This window comes from Ovis aries, chromosome 10 (assembly GCF_016772045.2).
Source record: "Ovis aries strain OAR_USU_Benz2616 breed Rambouillet chromosome 10, ARS-UI_Ramb_v3.0, whole genome shotgun sequence".
NCBI lineage: Eukaryota > Metazoa > Chordata > Mammalia > Artiodactyla > Bovidae > Ovis > Ovis aries.
Window position 1 is genome coordinate 34,652,693 of NC_056063.1, and position 14,707 is coordinate 34,667,399.

General features: G+C 45.2%; 1 protein-coding gene across 2 annotated transcripts in view; it reads right to left on the bottom strand.

Moving 5' to 3' along the window:
• Positions 1-260: 260 nt before the first annotated feature.
• The window catches only part of TNFRSF19 (TNF receptor superfamily member 19), a 96,546-nt gene continuing 82,099 nt past the window's right edge, over positions 261-14,707 (bottom strand). For both annotated transcript variants that reach the window (XM_015098178.3, XM_042254900.1), the window contains exons 6-10: positions 10,693-10,857; positions 10,113-10,238; positions 6,918-7,020; positions 5,426-5,831; positions 261-3,360 (exon numbers count right to left, since the gene is read on the bottom strand). In XM_015098178.3, coding sequence (XP_014953664.3) covers positions 3,328-3,360; positions 5,426-5,831; positions 6,918-7,020; positions 10,113-10,238; positions 10,693-10,857 — 833 coding nt within the window. In that variant the 3' untranslated portion in view covers positions 261-3,327. The remainder of the gene's footprint in view (positions 3,361-5,425; positions 5,832-6,917; positions 7,021-10,112; positions 10,239-10,692; positions 10,858-14,707) is intronic.

Sequence of the window (14,707 nt, forward strand, 5' to 3'; positions counted from 1 at the left end):
GACCAAAAAGAGAGATCATGATAAAATCACACCAAAGCCTCTCAGATAACTTAGAACATTTTTTAGTAGCTTGACCCGCCTCATGCCTGAGAGATGTAACCAGGTCACTGGGGAGGATTCTATGTCCTCAGAGGTCAGAGGTCCGGAGAGGGGTCGTGGGGAGGACACGATCTTAGTGAGACCCTCCATGGGGAGCAGGAGGGGAAACACAGCTGCATTCACACCATCCATCATTTTCTCACCCGATGTGTTGACAGGAATACAAGGTAACAATTTTATTCACAAATAAAAAAAGGTCTTACAAAACTAGTTATGTAAGAAAACCAACATTTACAAATTCATAAATTCCAGTATGCAAAATAGTCAAGATGAGGTCTAAATGGATGCAAGCCAACTGCCTTAAAGCAATGATGGGATTTTTTTCCTTTTCTATTTTTTTTTCTTTTTTTTTTTTTATTAGCACAGACAACAGTGCTTGACCTAGGTAACAGCAACATGAACACTTTATCTAAAGTAGAAAAATCTATATTGGAAAAATATATTCCATATACACAAAATCAGAAAATCCATGCCTTTCTGTGGTTGCTGTCCAATCCTCATCTCATCCTTGTTGGTGAGTTTCTGTGGTGCAGAAAGTAGCGAGGATTCGCACGCCCAGTCCTGTTATCACCTGATGCTGATTTCCTGGCATGCCGGCAGCTGATTTTATCTGAGTGCTGCCAATATTCCAATGATATGAGATGCCAGCTGGACTGTCCTTTCCAGTGTTTACAAAGAGCACAGGATATAACATCATTGTCTGTTCCCATAGTACGTGGTGGGACAATGTCTTCATCTTGATTAAAATAACCCAGGATTTTTTCAAATGTTGTATCAAATAAAATCCATTTGTAACCCTAATTTTCTCTACTGGGCTTCCCTGGTGGCTCAGCCGTAAAGAATCTGCCTGCCAATGCAGAAGACGTAGGTTCAATCCTTCGGCTGGGAAGATCCCCTGGAGCAGGAAATAGCAACCCATTCCAGTATTCTTGCCTGGAGAATCCCCATGGATAGAGAAGCCTGGTGGACTATAGTCTATGGGGTCACAAGGAGTCAGACACGACTTAGCAACTAAACAACAACAACAATATCTCTATTTTTCAAAAGTGATGTTTCCAGATTTGGAGCCAGAGCCTCTTTTCCATCAATCTTAGCTTTCTCCTCCAAGTGCTTGCCTTTGACATTAATGAGGGCTCTACACATGGAAGATATACTCTGGTTAGAAAAAAGGAAGGCAGCCCTGGCCCACCCTGTTGTAACAAAAGTGATTGGATTGCAGACTACAGCACATGTGACTTAAGCTGAAATCTGCATTTTCCTGGCCCTCTTGTGCTCAGATTCTAAATACTTTGCATGAGTTTCCTAAAGGCACATCTCAGAAGAGCTGGTGCATGCCAGAGCTTAAGAATCATTGGTTTAGACTAAAAAAAAAAAAAAAAAAAAAGGAACAGAAAAAGTCGGTTAACTCTGGCTGGGCACCGGGTAGACAGGAAAGGCTATGCGTTACTGTGAGACGCTCTAATTTCCTATTTCAGTCCAAGGAACGGAGGTCACACACACAACACACCAAACCCAGGTGAGCTTGTGTCTTTGCAGGGAGCCTGAGCTGTGGATGGAGGAAGATGAGGGAGACACCTTGTGAGAGCTCATGAATGCAAGAGAGAAAAGCACCAGGTAATATGAGAGAAGTAACAATGTCCTGGGAAAGGCAGAGTTCTAATGCTCACTTCAAACTTTTTTTTTTTGGCCGTATTGTGTGGCTTGTGGGATGTTAGTTCCCTGACCAGGGATTGAACCCGGACCCTTGGCGATGAACGTGCTGAATCCTAACCACTGGACTGCTGGCAATTGCCTCCAGTGCTCACATGGAAGGTCAGGAGAAGACGCTGATTCCGGAGGAGCAACTCAGAAACAAAATATGTGAGCATTCTCTAAAGCATGGGTGTTTGAAGATTTATGACTTTTTTAAGGGCAAATGGAACAAAGCTAATAGACATCACTTAAAAGGCAACAGCCAGGACTGATTATGAACATGGTAGGAAAAGAAAGAAATCCTGCTCAAATAAATCCTCTCCAGCGTGCAGAGATGAAGAGCTAAGGAGCCGTCCCCTGGTTCACGACTGAGCTGGGTTTCTGTCTTAGCTGCAGAGCAAATTCTAGCACGTCAACACCAAGGTGGCGGGGGTGGATCGCCTTTGTAGAAGCACTGGACTCTTCAATCCAGCGTCGCTGGGCTGCAGTGGAAACTGCTGTGCTGACCAAGCTTAGGAGATTGGAGGGAGCCCTGTAACATGCTGATCAGATGACACGACGGCAGTTACAATCTGTCCACCTCGCTGTGCTTATTCTCCTGGTCCTAATATGCAGAGTCGTCTCCTAAGACTACTCACCTGGCATCGTGTTTCAGGAGCATGGACACACCATGTGCTGGCATTTCTAGAGCCTTTATTATAAAACACGATGCAAACAAAAGATTATTATAAATACCGCTTTTCTATAGAAGAGAAAATCTGGATCTTTTGAGCTTAGTCCCAGGGACAGAAGTAACAAATGCTTCCATATCAGTGGATTTTCGAGGAAATCTGCTAATCTAGGATGAGGATTAAGGAGCTTTTAACTCGGGGGAGGGGTTGGGTAGCCCTTTCCCAACCACGTTCGCTAACTTAGGCCCCTCCTGTCACTAACTCAGCTGGGGTTGATGAGACAGTGGCTGATGGAGAAGTGTCGATTCTGTAAGACTTGATCTCTTCTGATTCCCAGGCCACCATCTGAAGAGCCAAGACTCAGGCAGGCCATGGGAGGTCCATTCTAACCTCCCACGCTGATTATTCAGATGATGAAAAGGTGACCTCCAGTACATAGAAACACTCACCTGTGAACCCATCCTACGTAAAAACTAGGTAACCGATCTGACATTGACGTTTAGTAGGAGATGCGAAATTATTTCCAGAGAGTGTGAATGAAAAGTTATACTCTGGGCCTTCAGTCTCGTCAAACCACCACATCCACCGTGAAAAGAAGCATGACTGTTTCTGCTTCTCGTTATACCCCGAAGCTCGGAGGCTGCAAACCCGGCCCACTGTGCCTCTGAAGTTGGCCTCCCGCTCAGACGCTCCTTGTGCGGAAAAGATGCAAAGCTTGGAGGCTCCATTCCTCGAGGTTTCGGCTCATGGTGGGCCTGGCTCAGAAGCTTTACATGACATCAGGTCAGTTCAGACTCACTTTTTCCCCAGAAGCCATGAGAAGTCCAGACGGCAGCGAGTCCACACGCAGGCTCTGCTGGACACTTCACTGAAGAAAGAAGCAAGTCCTTTCGTCCCCCTGAAATGGTGACACAAGGAATGTTCTGAACACAGCACCTGAGGAACTGGGGCCCTACACTGCGACTGTGAAGGTGGGCGGCGCTTCACTTTTTCCTAACGGTGCACGTGAATTCACCGACACATGAACAGGAAGATCCTGTTACGGCATCCTAATATCAGGCACCCACGTACTCTGGGAATAAAAATAAAGACTTCCTAACAACCCACTCACTCCATCTGGGCAAACAGCCCTTAGATGAAAATGAACCCCAAGAAACTATATCAATGGGCAGTTCTTCTGCCGATTTTCAACCTGTCAAACATTTCAAGCCTGGTTCTGCGTCGCACTTCTTTAAAGCAACTATGGGCAAAGATTTTAGGATTCTTTATTCTTTGAAAGAACAAAGATGGTTAATGATTAGTGCCATTCTTGGTCTTTGAATATAAACCTTCTGTGATGCTATTGGAGAAAGCTTAGAAAGAGTTTGGGAAGGAGACTTCTCTCATAAATGACCTCCATGGAACACTCATACATGTCACAGGGCAAACATCATTGGCAGGGAGCAGCCTTTAGGTGTGACCCTGTCACAAAAGGGCAGTGACCTGACTTTGGGAGGGGCTGAGGTCTGGCCACTGCATATTATCATACGTGCGTGAAACCCTCATTTCTGCAGTCACTTTTCATCAACTTACTACTAATTTGGCATTGATGACATATCAGATACATCTACAGTAAATTTTTTTTCACAAGTCTAAGCAGATTATCTCGAAATAGAAATTTCTGAGGTTCTCTCAATAATAAGATAGTTTTGTCAAATAAGTTGGTCAACTGATACGATAATACCAACCATGTAAATGCTACTATGGAAGGCAAATTATACTTAGTTGGCCAATAGAGAGAGAGAGGGAAAAAAGAGGATTTAATAGATTGGGAAACTAGAACCCAGGTCATCTCATCTCTTTTCTACCATTCCTCCCACATTTCAGGCTGGCATTTAAAATGTTTGTTAAAAAACACCACCCACAAAAGCTTTTCCTATAATCGAACAAGCTATTTCATTCCCCAAACGTCTTTGCAAGTGATGTCTCAACATCTTAGTCCTCTTCCCTTCTGGAGAGGTGTGTTGAGGGAAAATTTGGCTAAATTTGAGTCACACAGACTAAGGAAGCTGCTCACTCCTACCTGCTTTATCCTGAACCATAACTACATGGAGAAAGAGACAGCAACCCACTCCAGGATTCTTGCCTGGAGAATCCCATGGACAGAGGAGCCTGGCGAACTACAGTCCATGGGGTTGCAAGAGTCAGACACGACTGAGCTACTATACCACCACAACCATAACTATCACTGTCAGACTCTGGGGGGCTTAAACCATCCACAAGAAGACTACTGCGTAAAAATACATTTTGGGGAACAAATGCATCACAGGTTAGAAATCTGATATATATATATATATATATTTTTTTTTTTTAAATTTCTTGCTTACTTAGTTGTGTCCAACTCTTTCTGACTCTGTGGGCTGTGGCTGTCCAGGCTCCTCTGTCCATGGGACTCTCCAGGCAACAATACTGGAATGGGTTGCCATTTCCTCTCCCAGGGGATCTTTCTAACTCAGGGATCAAACCCACATCTCCTGCACTGGTTGGTGGATTCTTTACCACATGAACAGCCAACTGGGACATGCCAGGATGTACTTGGCAATAAATCAAATCAGCACACTGCACGCTTTTAACTTATACAATGTTATATGTCAATTCTATCTCCATAAAGCTGGGGGAAAAGAGTAAATAGAGGTTAAAATATAAATGAGTGTCTGGGTAGGAATTTAAAGTTTCATTGAAAATAAAAGAGAAATAAATTATTTTCAAAGGGGTGGGATTGTTAGTACAAAAAAAAAAAAAAAAAGCAACTCCTGAAATTTAATGTAAACATACTTTCCTATAACACACAAGAAGGTATGAAGGATGTAAAGACCTTCTCCCCAGGGTCCCCCACATTTTCTGGGGTCAGAGCTTGGTTCTCTCTTGGCATTCCTGAGTCAGTACTGCACCCATCCTGAGATTCACCATTGGGGGGGCCTCACCTGGGCGGGTGGCTGTGTGGTCAGGTGTGGGGCATCTCCTCGCCCCTGATCCAGCTGGTTTCCAGCAGTGAGCACGACCCGAGCCTGCACAAGCTCCGGCAGCATGTCGCTGAGTCTCGACAAATCAGTAGTGTCTGTAAAGGTTTCCGGATGAGCTAGAACTGGCCCCGCTCCACCGACCAGACCCCGATGGCTGTCTGAGTCCAGGGAAGCCAAGCTTGTGCTCTCTGGGTCGAGAGAGTGAGTGTCTTCTCCAGGGAGCTCAGGGCAGGAGTCGCAGGAGGAGATGTCATCACCACCACCGGGATTCTGCATCAGAGGCCAGGCGTCTGAGAACTCACCACAGAGGGACCTTGACAGGGACCCGAAGAAAGTGGGTATGGCCTCCCCCGCTGGACCTGTGTTTCTGGACACATGTTCGAAATTGTATAAGTACTCTATCGGGAGAAAAACGTCCTATAAAGCAACACTCCAGCTATGCTTTCAAGTTTTCTAGGTGAAAGAAACTCATTGGAAAAGACCCTGATGCTGGGAAAAACTGGGGGCAAGAGGAAAAGGGGACAACAGAGGATGAGATGTTGGATGGCATCACCAACTCAATGGACATGAGTTTGAGTAAACTCCAGGAGATGGTGAAGGACAGGGAAGCCTGGCGTGCTGTAGTCCATGGGGTCTCAAAGAGTTGGACAAGACTTAGCGACTGAACAACAAAGTGAAATAAACAACATTTTATTAAGTCAGAATTCTCGTGCTTCCTTTTTTATAAAGTTGCTTCAGTACAATAAGTTAAATTACTCCATTTACTATAAAATTGAATTTCTATACCTACTTCTTCTAATCAACATGTGTTGATTGCTCAGTCATGTCCAATTCTTTGTGACCCTGAGGAGTGCAGCCTACCAGGATCTGCTGTCTATGGAGTTTTCCAGGCAAGAATACTGGAGAGGGTTGCCATTTCCTTATATTTATACTTAATCCAACGTCTGAAATATGGAGTGTCCTAGGTCTTCACTGAGTTTGACTACTATTCTGAAATTCTCTGGGTATGTGGCATACTAAAAATTACTTAGAGATGACAAAAGTGTTACAAATCATGAATATAAGACAAAAATAAAATTAGCAGGATATACAGTATAAAGAATGTTGCATTGGCTCTAAGTAACCCTGAGAGACTTAATTCTTTCCAAAGTTCCCACTCTCTTAAATGTCTAGAATGTCATTAATACTACTAAGAAAGTGATGTTCCCATAGTTTTACATGAAATGAAAATAAGTAGGATGTATATTTGCACAAGGGAGTATGAAGTTATATTGATTAAAAACACGACTTTGGGACTTCCCTGGTGGTCTACTGGCTAGAGCTCCGAGCTCCCAATGCTGGAGGCCCGGGTTTGATCCCTGACCAGGGAATCAGATCCCATGTGCTGCAATTAAGACCCAGTGCTGCCAAGCAATTAAATGAAGAAATATTTTAGAAAGACCCACCCACTTACCTGTCCTGAAGGGCAGCCTTGCAGTGCCCCCGACAACCAGGAGTGTCCCGGCTGATGCCGCAGGCCCCACCGCAGCAGCGTGACGGGACGAGGTGGACAGGCCCTAGGAGAGTTGGAGGGCTTGTCACCTTGCTTCAACACTGCACCTGGACATTTAGCTGTTCCCCTTTGGGTGATTTCTGAGGGGGATGGGCCATGAGGTTTAATTTTTTTCTCTTTTCTCTTAAAAAAATGATGAACCACTGCTATGATGGACCTGGAGTTGGACAGCCGGAGGGTGGTCCCCAGGGGCTGGAGGTAGGAAGATGGGGGTTTCCTGTGTGGGGTCAGGACAGCGTTCTGGGGATGGTGGTGGTAAACGTGCTTAATGTCCCCGAACTGCTTCCTGGGAAATGGTTAAAACGGTAAACTTAATGTGACGTCAATTTCACTGCAATGAAAATAATATTGAAAAGGCACGAAGAGGGGGGAAATGAAATGAGTCTTTCATACATGGCTGACGAGGGCAGGAAGGACAGTGTTTCTGCGAGCAGGCAGGGCGATGCTGGGCAGGACACGAATGTCCACAGCCTTTAACTCAACACATATTCACACTCTGCTTTTCACTGCTAGGAACGTAGCTTAAGAAATGACTACGTGCATACAGCTTTACTAACTACTCTGGTCACTGAAGCAGTATGTATACTAGTTTTGGTTATGAAGACAATACACGTTCATTGAAGACAAACTTTAAAAATAGAGAGACTAGATCAGAAATTGAAAAATAAATCTTTCCCAACTCTATACACTGCAAAACACTGTCCACATTTCTGAATAGCCTTCTAGACTCCTCTCTCTATGCATCCAGACATATGTAAATCTGATTTTATAAACCATAAACACAGTAAAGCATACTGACGAATGCAGACACATACATATTAAATATACAGAGAAAGGTTTGAGGAAATCACATATTAATACACAAACGTACAAACATCCAAAGATTCCATGATGAATTATTTTCTTTTATCAAAAGGAAAGGAAGATGATGAAACCATTTCCCTTTTAAAAATGAAAGCTAGCCACTGAGATGCAGCAACAAGCCATGCTGAGAGGGCTGGCCGCCTGGCCTGCAGCCGGTTCTATCTGGAAGCAGTCCTGGTCTCGCGAGGCCATGATCATGGGGACGTGCCTGGATCCACTGCCAATCATTTCAGCAAGCCACCCTCACTGTGGGACATTTCAATTTTATTCAAGGAAAGGCACCGCCATTCCCTGTAGAAATGGCTGGTTCTAGCGCTCCAGCTGGAAAATACAAGATGAGCCTGGAACTTCTTTCTGAGCCAGAAAATAAGACAGAAGCTAAAAGGATAATAAAGCTATGTCCAAATGATGCCTGAGCAGGGTGAAGGGACTCCCTCTGGCCAAACCTGGGAAAATCTGAGCCTCAAAATAAATAATGATCAAAAAGGACCGTCACCCCTTTATCAGGGACACTGCGTCCACAGTAATTAAAGGAAAGAATAAATGGGGAAGAAGGGAAGTTTTTGCTTACCTAGGAAGTCAACTAATAAATGCAGATAGTAATGGTCAGCGGAGATAGAACTGTGCTTAAAAATGCCTTATTTCCCATATCAAATGTTAGACTGAAAAGCTGAACCCTTCGATGTCTTGAAATGAAAGATCGGACAGTTCTGAGAGGGCCAGACACTGAATTGGGAAACACTGAACCTCATGGATGGTTACAGGAGACGACACACTGCTAGGTGCCGTGTCCACAGGTGCGGGGGACACACAGGTGAGGATGGAGCGGGCAGAGGCAGGCTTCTGGAAGGGCTTCGGCCACCCTGATTATGCCCTGCAGAGGAGGTGAGGTCGTGGGGGTGGGGCAAGAAGTTAAGCATAAGTTAGTATTCCTTTGCTGACCTTTACCCATGTTAGAAACCTTAGTCCACCTGAATTACAGGCAGACCTGGCTGTATCGTGCCTGACAATTATTGCTTTTTCCCAAAGTGCAGGTCATTGGCAGCCCCGTGTCTCACAATCTAGGGGCACTATTTTTCCTCCAGCGTCTGCTCACTCTGTGTCTCTGTGTCCCATTTTGGTAATTCTCACAGTATTTTGATCTTTTTCATTATTATTATATTTGTTATGATGGTCTGTGCTCAGGGGACCTTGATGTGACTATTGTAGTATGACTCACTGAAGGCTCAGATGATGGTTAGCATTTTTCAGCAATAAATTATTTTTAAATTAAGGTTTATATGTTATTTTTTAGGACACGATGCTATTGCACACTTAATATACTACCGTATAGCATAAAGATAATGTTATATGCACCGGGGAACCCAGAATGTCCCGTGACTCACTTTATTGCAATATTCTCTTTATTGCAATGGTCTGGAACCGAACCCCAGTTTCTCCGGGGTCTGCCTGGACTTCCCTGAACTTCCATCTCTGTCAATTATCCCAGACGCAACACTGGTTTGTGGAAAACCCTGTCACAGGTCTCCCTCCTCCCTCTTCTGTAAGACATCCAGGGCTTCCCTGGTGGGTCAGTGGTAAAGAATTGTCTGTCAATGCAGGAGAGATGGGTTTGATCCCTGGTCTGGGAAGATCCCACATGCCACAGAGCAACTAAGCCCGTGCGCCCCAACTACTAAGCTTGTGCTCTAGAGCCTGGGGGCCCCAACTTCTGAAGCCCATGAGCCCTAGTGTCGTTGCTTCATAACAAGAGGAAGCCACTGCAATGAGAAGCCCGCACACCACGAAGAGGGTAACCCTCGCTTGCCACGACCAGGGAAAAGCCCACGCAGCAACCAAGACCCAGCACAGCCAAAAATAAATAAATAAACTAGTTGAAAGAAAAAGAAACCCAGAAAGACACTAAGACAGCCATGTGCAGCTTCACTTTGAACCCACCAGACAAGAAAGGAGACAGACAACCCTACTCTACAAAAGGTTCACGTTACTTTAAATCAATTGACACCAAAATGAAGGCGAACTTGTTTTAAAAGTTACTGAGAAATCCTAGAATTTTAATGAGATGCTTCTTTTCTATTTGATGTTAATACTTAAAAGACGCACAACACCCCAAACCTCTGGGGACGAGGGAGAATGACTGAACTCAATTAGCTTTAACTGGGAAACAGAGCAGGAGCGCTCTTTGCAGCCTCGGGGCCTGCGTTCCTAGTGGACCCCAAGCTCTGAACTTACCGCGGGCCTGGGCCGAGTCCCGCAGGCACTGACAGCAGGCGCGGGGCGCAGGGGCGCCGGGCCGGGGTCTGTCGAAACAGGACAGCTCAGAGCCGTTGCACCGCAGGTCCTGGGCCCTCAGGGACCCTGTGGAGGCCGAGAACCCGGTCAGCGAGGCAAGTTCCCCAGGGGAAGCCCGGGAACACCACAGTGCGACCAGAACCACCCCGGCTTCTGCAGTTTGGGAGGAAAGGACAGCTGCGGTTCACATTTAAAAATACTTCTTACGAAAAGGCAGAGAAACAAAACAGTCGGTCAAGAAAGCTCGAGATGGGGGGTCCTTGTGTTGCCAGAACTTAGAACGCACTGTGTTTCTGTGGAGGGTGGGGGCGGCCCTGCCTCCTCAGGCCCCGGTGAAGTGATGCCGCCCCTCGGCCGCACCCTCGGCGCCTCCCCTGGGAGGCCTAGTTGCACATGCTCTCTGTCCCCGTGGCCGCAGCCTGACGCTCCTCTCAGGTCCTCGCTGGACACTCAGAGGACAGTGATGATGATCAACACCCTTGGGCAGGATGCCAAGACACAGCAAGTGCTCAGGACTCACAGCTCGGCTTCTTCTCCACGAACTGCCGCTTACAGTAGATGACGCAGAGGACGAGCAGGGCCAGCAGCACGGTGGCCAGGGCGCTGCAGATGACGGCCGCCAGGGCCGTGTCCCGCGGGCTGGAGGCCGTGGACGGGATCCTCACCAGGTTGACCTTGCTGGTACCTGAAAACCACGGGGACAGAATTCTAACATCACCACCACCCAGGAGACTCGGACACGCACACTGCACGCAGGGTCCCCTGCAGAGGCCTTCGTGCGACATCGGGGTGAGGAGGAAAGGTGTGCAAGGCGGCTCACACACTCCCTCCACCCGGGACATGGCTGGAATATCGCACTTCCACCTGCAGCTCTCCTTTGTTTCCACAGCAGCAACCACGTGCCACCCCGACACACACGTCCTCAGGCCCACCGGACCAGACCGTCTGCCAGATGGGGGTCTGTCACCGTGTTCTGTCTCCCCGGCACCCAGCAGCGTAGGGCACAGAGCAAGCATTTAATATTCTGCAAATTGGAATCAGTTTTAAGCAGGCTGAACTGAGGTGTGCTCTGGAAGGCAACTTTTGGGGCAAACAAGGAACTGGATTATTTACAACCTCATCGTGGGCCCCCACATTCTGAGACAGTGAACGTTCTTATTGTTACTCTATTTTAACACTGTTGCTGTTACAGTACTGAACAACACCTACGGTTTGGAGAAAAAAAAACCTAACACCACCATGACCTCACACTGGCAACACATCTCTGTCTGGATGGAGCCCGTTTTGAGGGCCCGTTCGCCCGCACGACTGCCGCTGACCGTGATGGACTCGGCAGCTGTAGAGACGCCAGGCTGCTACCAGCATCTGAGCTGCGAGGCACTAGAGCCCACCTGGAACACCTGGGGCTTTCGCCCTGTCCCCGGCCACACAGGAGCACCCCATCCTAACCCCTAAAGTCTCCACTGTGGCCAGGTTTCCTCTGGCCACGACCCCCGAGGCCAGAGCCACAGAGAAACATCAGGGTCGAGTTACTGAACCATAAAAACACGACAGCCAGAACAAGAACAAGAACGGTCACTGGGAATGTTGAGTCCTGGTGTATCCGGGCTCCATGACTCTGGGCCACCCTGATACACGTTTCTCATTGTTCCTGGGAAAGGCACAAATACCATATGGCTCGGACCTGGATGAATAAGAATTATAATCCAATCATACCTTTTACAGGATATTTGTTGGTAAACATGTTTAATACTCATAAAAATATTGCTTCTAGTTATGCAGACATAATGTCATAATCAAACAGCACGCATTAGATGTTCACCACACAGCAAATTACAAAGATCATACCTCGGACCTGATAGAGATGAAACCTAAATCCGAAACAGCCTCTATAAGCGGGAAAATCCACGGGAGGATGTATGAACATAAACAAACACAGCTGTGTAAACAGTGACAAATAAACACATGAATAGAAATTTATGTCTAACGCAAGCAAAAGTGTGGGCTTCAATGAATGGTAAGTAACTTGGGAAACTTGAGTATTGCTTATTGCAACCAAACCGTGAGGTTGATTCATGTTTGTGAGAAAATGGTGTACCTCAGAGTGAGACTGGGCCCTGTAGCTTAAATTTTCCATCAAGTAACCAACCTCCAGTCAACACTAGGCTTTGGCCAATCTGTCATCAGAATGAGACAGCTTAAGAACTAGACCCTGGCCTTCAGATTCTCTCTGGGGCACCACCTGTCCAGTTGTTGTTCAGTCACTAAGTCGTGTCCGACTCTGTGACCCCATGGACTGCAGTGCACCGGGCCTCCCAGTCCTCCACTATCTCCTGGAGTTTGCTCAAACTCATGCCCATTGTGAATTAACCAAAGAAGCCAGAAAAGTCAGCCAGGCTCCTCTGTCCACGGGATTCTCCAGGCAAGAATACTGGAGTGGGTTTCCGTGCCCTCCTCCAGGGGATCTTCCCAAATCAGGGATCGAACCCTCATCTCTAACGTCTCCTGCACTGGCAGGCAGGTTTCTTACTACTGACGCCACCTGGGAAGCCCAGAGTCAGACACGACTAAACAATTTGAGCACTCCCTAAAACCACACAGGGGGATAGAAAAAATGACGAGATCATTTAGAGATCTGCTAACAACAGGAGACCTTGAATATTTTTGGTAGAAAGTCATCCAAATTACCATCAACGTTATCACAGAGACCACACAACGGATACCTGCAGAGGACTGGCCCCATGTTGCCCACCTTCAAAATGTCATGACAATCCTCTACAGCAAGGGTCTTACAGATGAAGATGTCTCTACAAATCTAGAAACGGGTTTTCACTTAACCATCAGGTGGTTGAATCAAGATTTAGGCCTGATCTGTCCAACTCTAAAATATATGTTCTTAAAAAAAAATTATGCTATATTCCTCCCAACATTCCAACAGTATTGTTTAGAGAAAACAAAACAAAACAAAACAAAACAAGAGTGTGAAGGGCTGTTATTCAGATTTTGTACAGACCAGTAAATTCTAGTTAATTAGCTAACATATACAATGCAACTTGACCTAATTTAAAACACAAACAGAGCTTCACAAGTCCAATCTCTCTTACCCCCAAGATTAAAGAGGCTATTGGGTTTTATCACAGTGAAAAATAACATATGACTCTTTAAATTTATTTTTTAAACATTCTTGTTAAGGTCTATATAGTATAACTAGATGAGTATTAAACAGACTAGGGAAGGCTATGAACTGTCATATATGAACTAATTATGCTTTCTGTCTGGGCTTCCATGTTTAAGATTTCACTAACACCTGGTGTTTTCATCAGAGAGTTCACAGAAGAAAATAAAACATCAGGTTGCATGCTATGTGACATGGAAGCTCCACCATAATCGGACACGTGGGCATTTCCACTTGCTGATGGCCGTGTTTTGTCATGAGTAATTCAAGTGACAATTAGTTCTGGAAGATAAACAGACATTCTCTAATAATTTTCAGTAGCATATTTATCTTTGACTTTCATATTTTTTTCAAGTAAACAACAAATCAATTCATTATTTTCTGTGCTCTTTCATCACCACCACCACCAAAAACACTCATGTTGAGTAACTGTGTAACGAGACCAAAACATGATGGATTGATTTCTAGCTATGTTCTTTAATTAAAAAATATACTTAAAAAGGGCATTTTGCAGTCTTAACTGAGGCAAGGATACAGGCCTGGAGTGTAAGCTTTATCTTGTTCATCCAAACTGGTTAAACAAAAATATCTACTGTAACACTCAACATATGAATTCCAGATGGACCACAGAACAGTCCGCCAATAAACAAAACAGCTGGACTTTTAAAAGTCCACTTTATACCAAGCTCTCTGACACTGGATGTAATGTCATGTAAGAGAGTGAGTCCTAATTATTTTACTTATTTTTCATTTTAAACTTTGGTCTTTGAACAATGTGGTTTGTTTTTCAATACTGATAATAAACATTATTTGAAAATGAGTGCTTTCTTTTGCACAGGAAAAAAAAAGATTTTACACTGGATTGATTTTTTCATTGTGGTGAAATATACATAACATTACTTTACTAGCATGTGAGATGAGTGCAATTGTGCGGTAGTTTGAGCATTCTTTGGCATTGCCTTTCTTTGGGATTGGAATGAAAACTGACCTTTTCTAGTCCTGTGGCCACTGCTGAGTTTTCCAAATTTGCTGGCATATTGAGTGCAGCACTTTCACAGCATCATCTTTCAGGATTTGAAATAGCTCAACTGGAATTCCATCACCTCCACTAGCTTTGCTCGTAGTGATGTTTTCTAAGGCCCACTTGACTTCACATTCCAGGATGTCTGGCTCTAGGTGAGTGATCACACCATCGTAATTATCTTGGTCGTGAAGATCTTTTTTGTACAATTGCATTCATCTCACACGCTAGTAAAGTAATGCTCAAAATTATCCAAGCCAGGCTTCAGAAATACGTGAACTTCCAATGTTCAAGCTGGTTTTAGAAAAGGCAGAGGAACCAGAGATCAAATTGCCAACA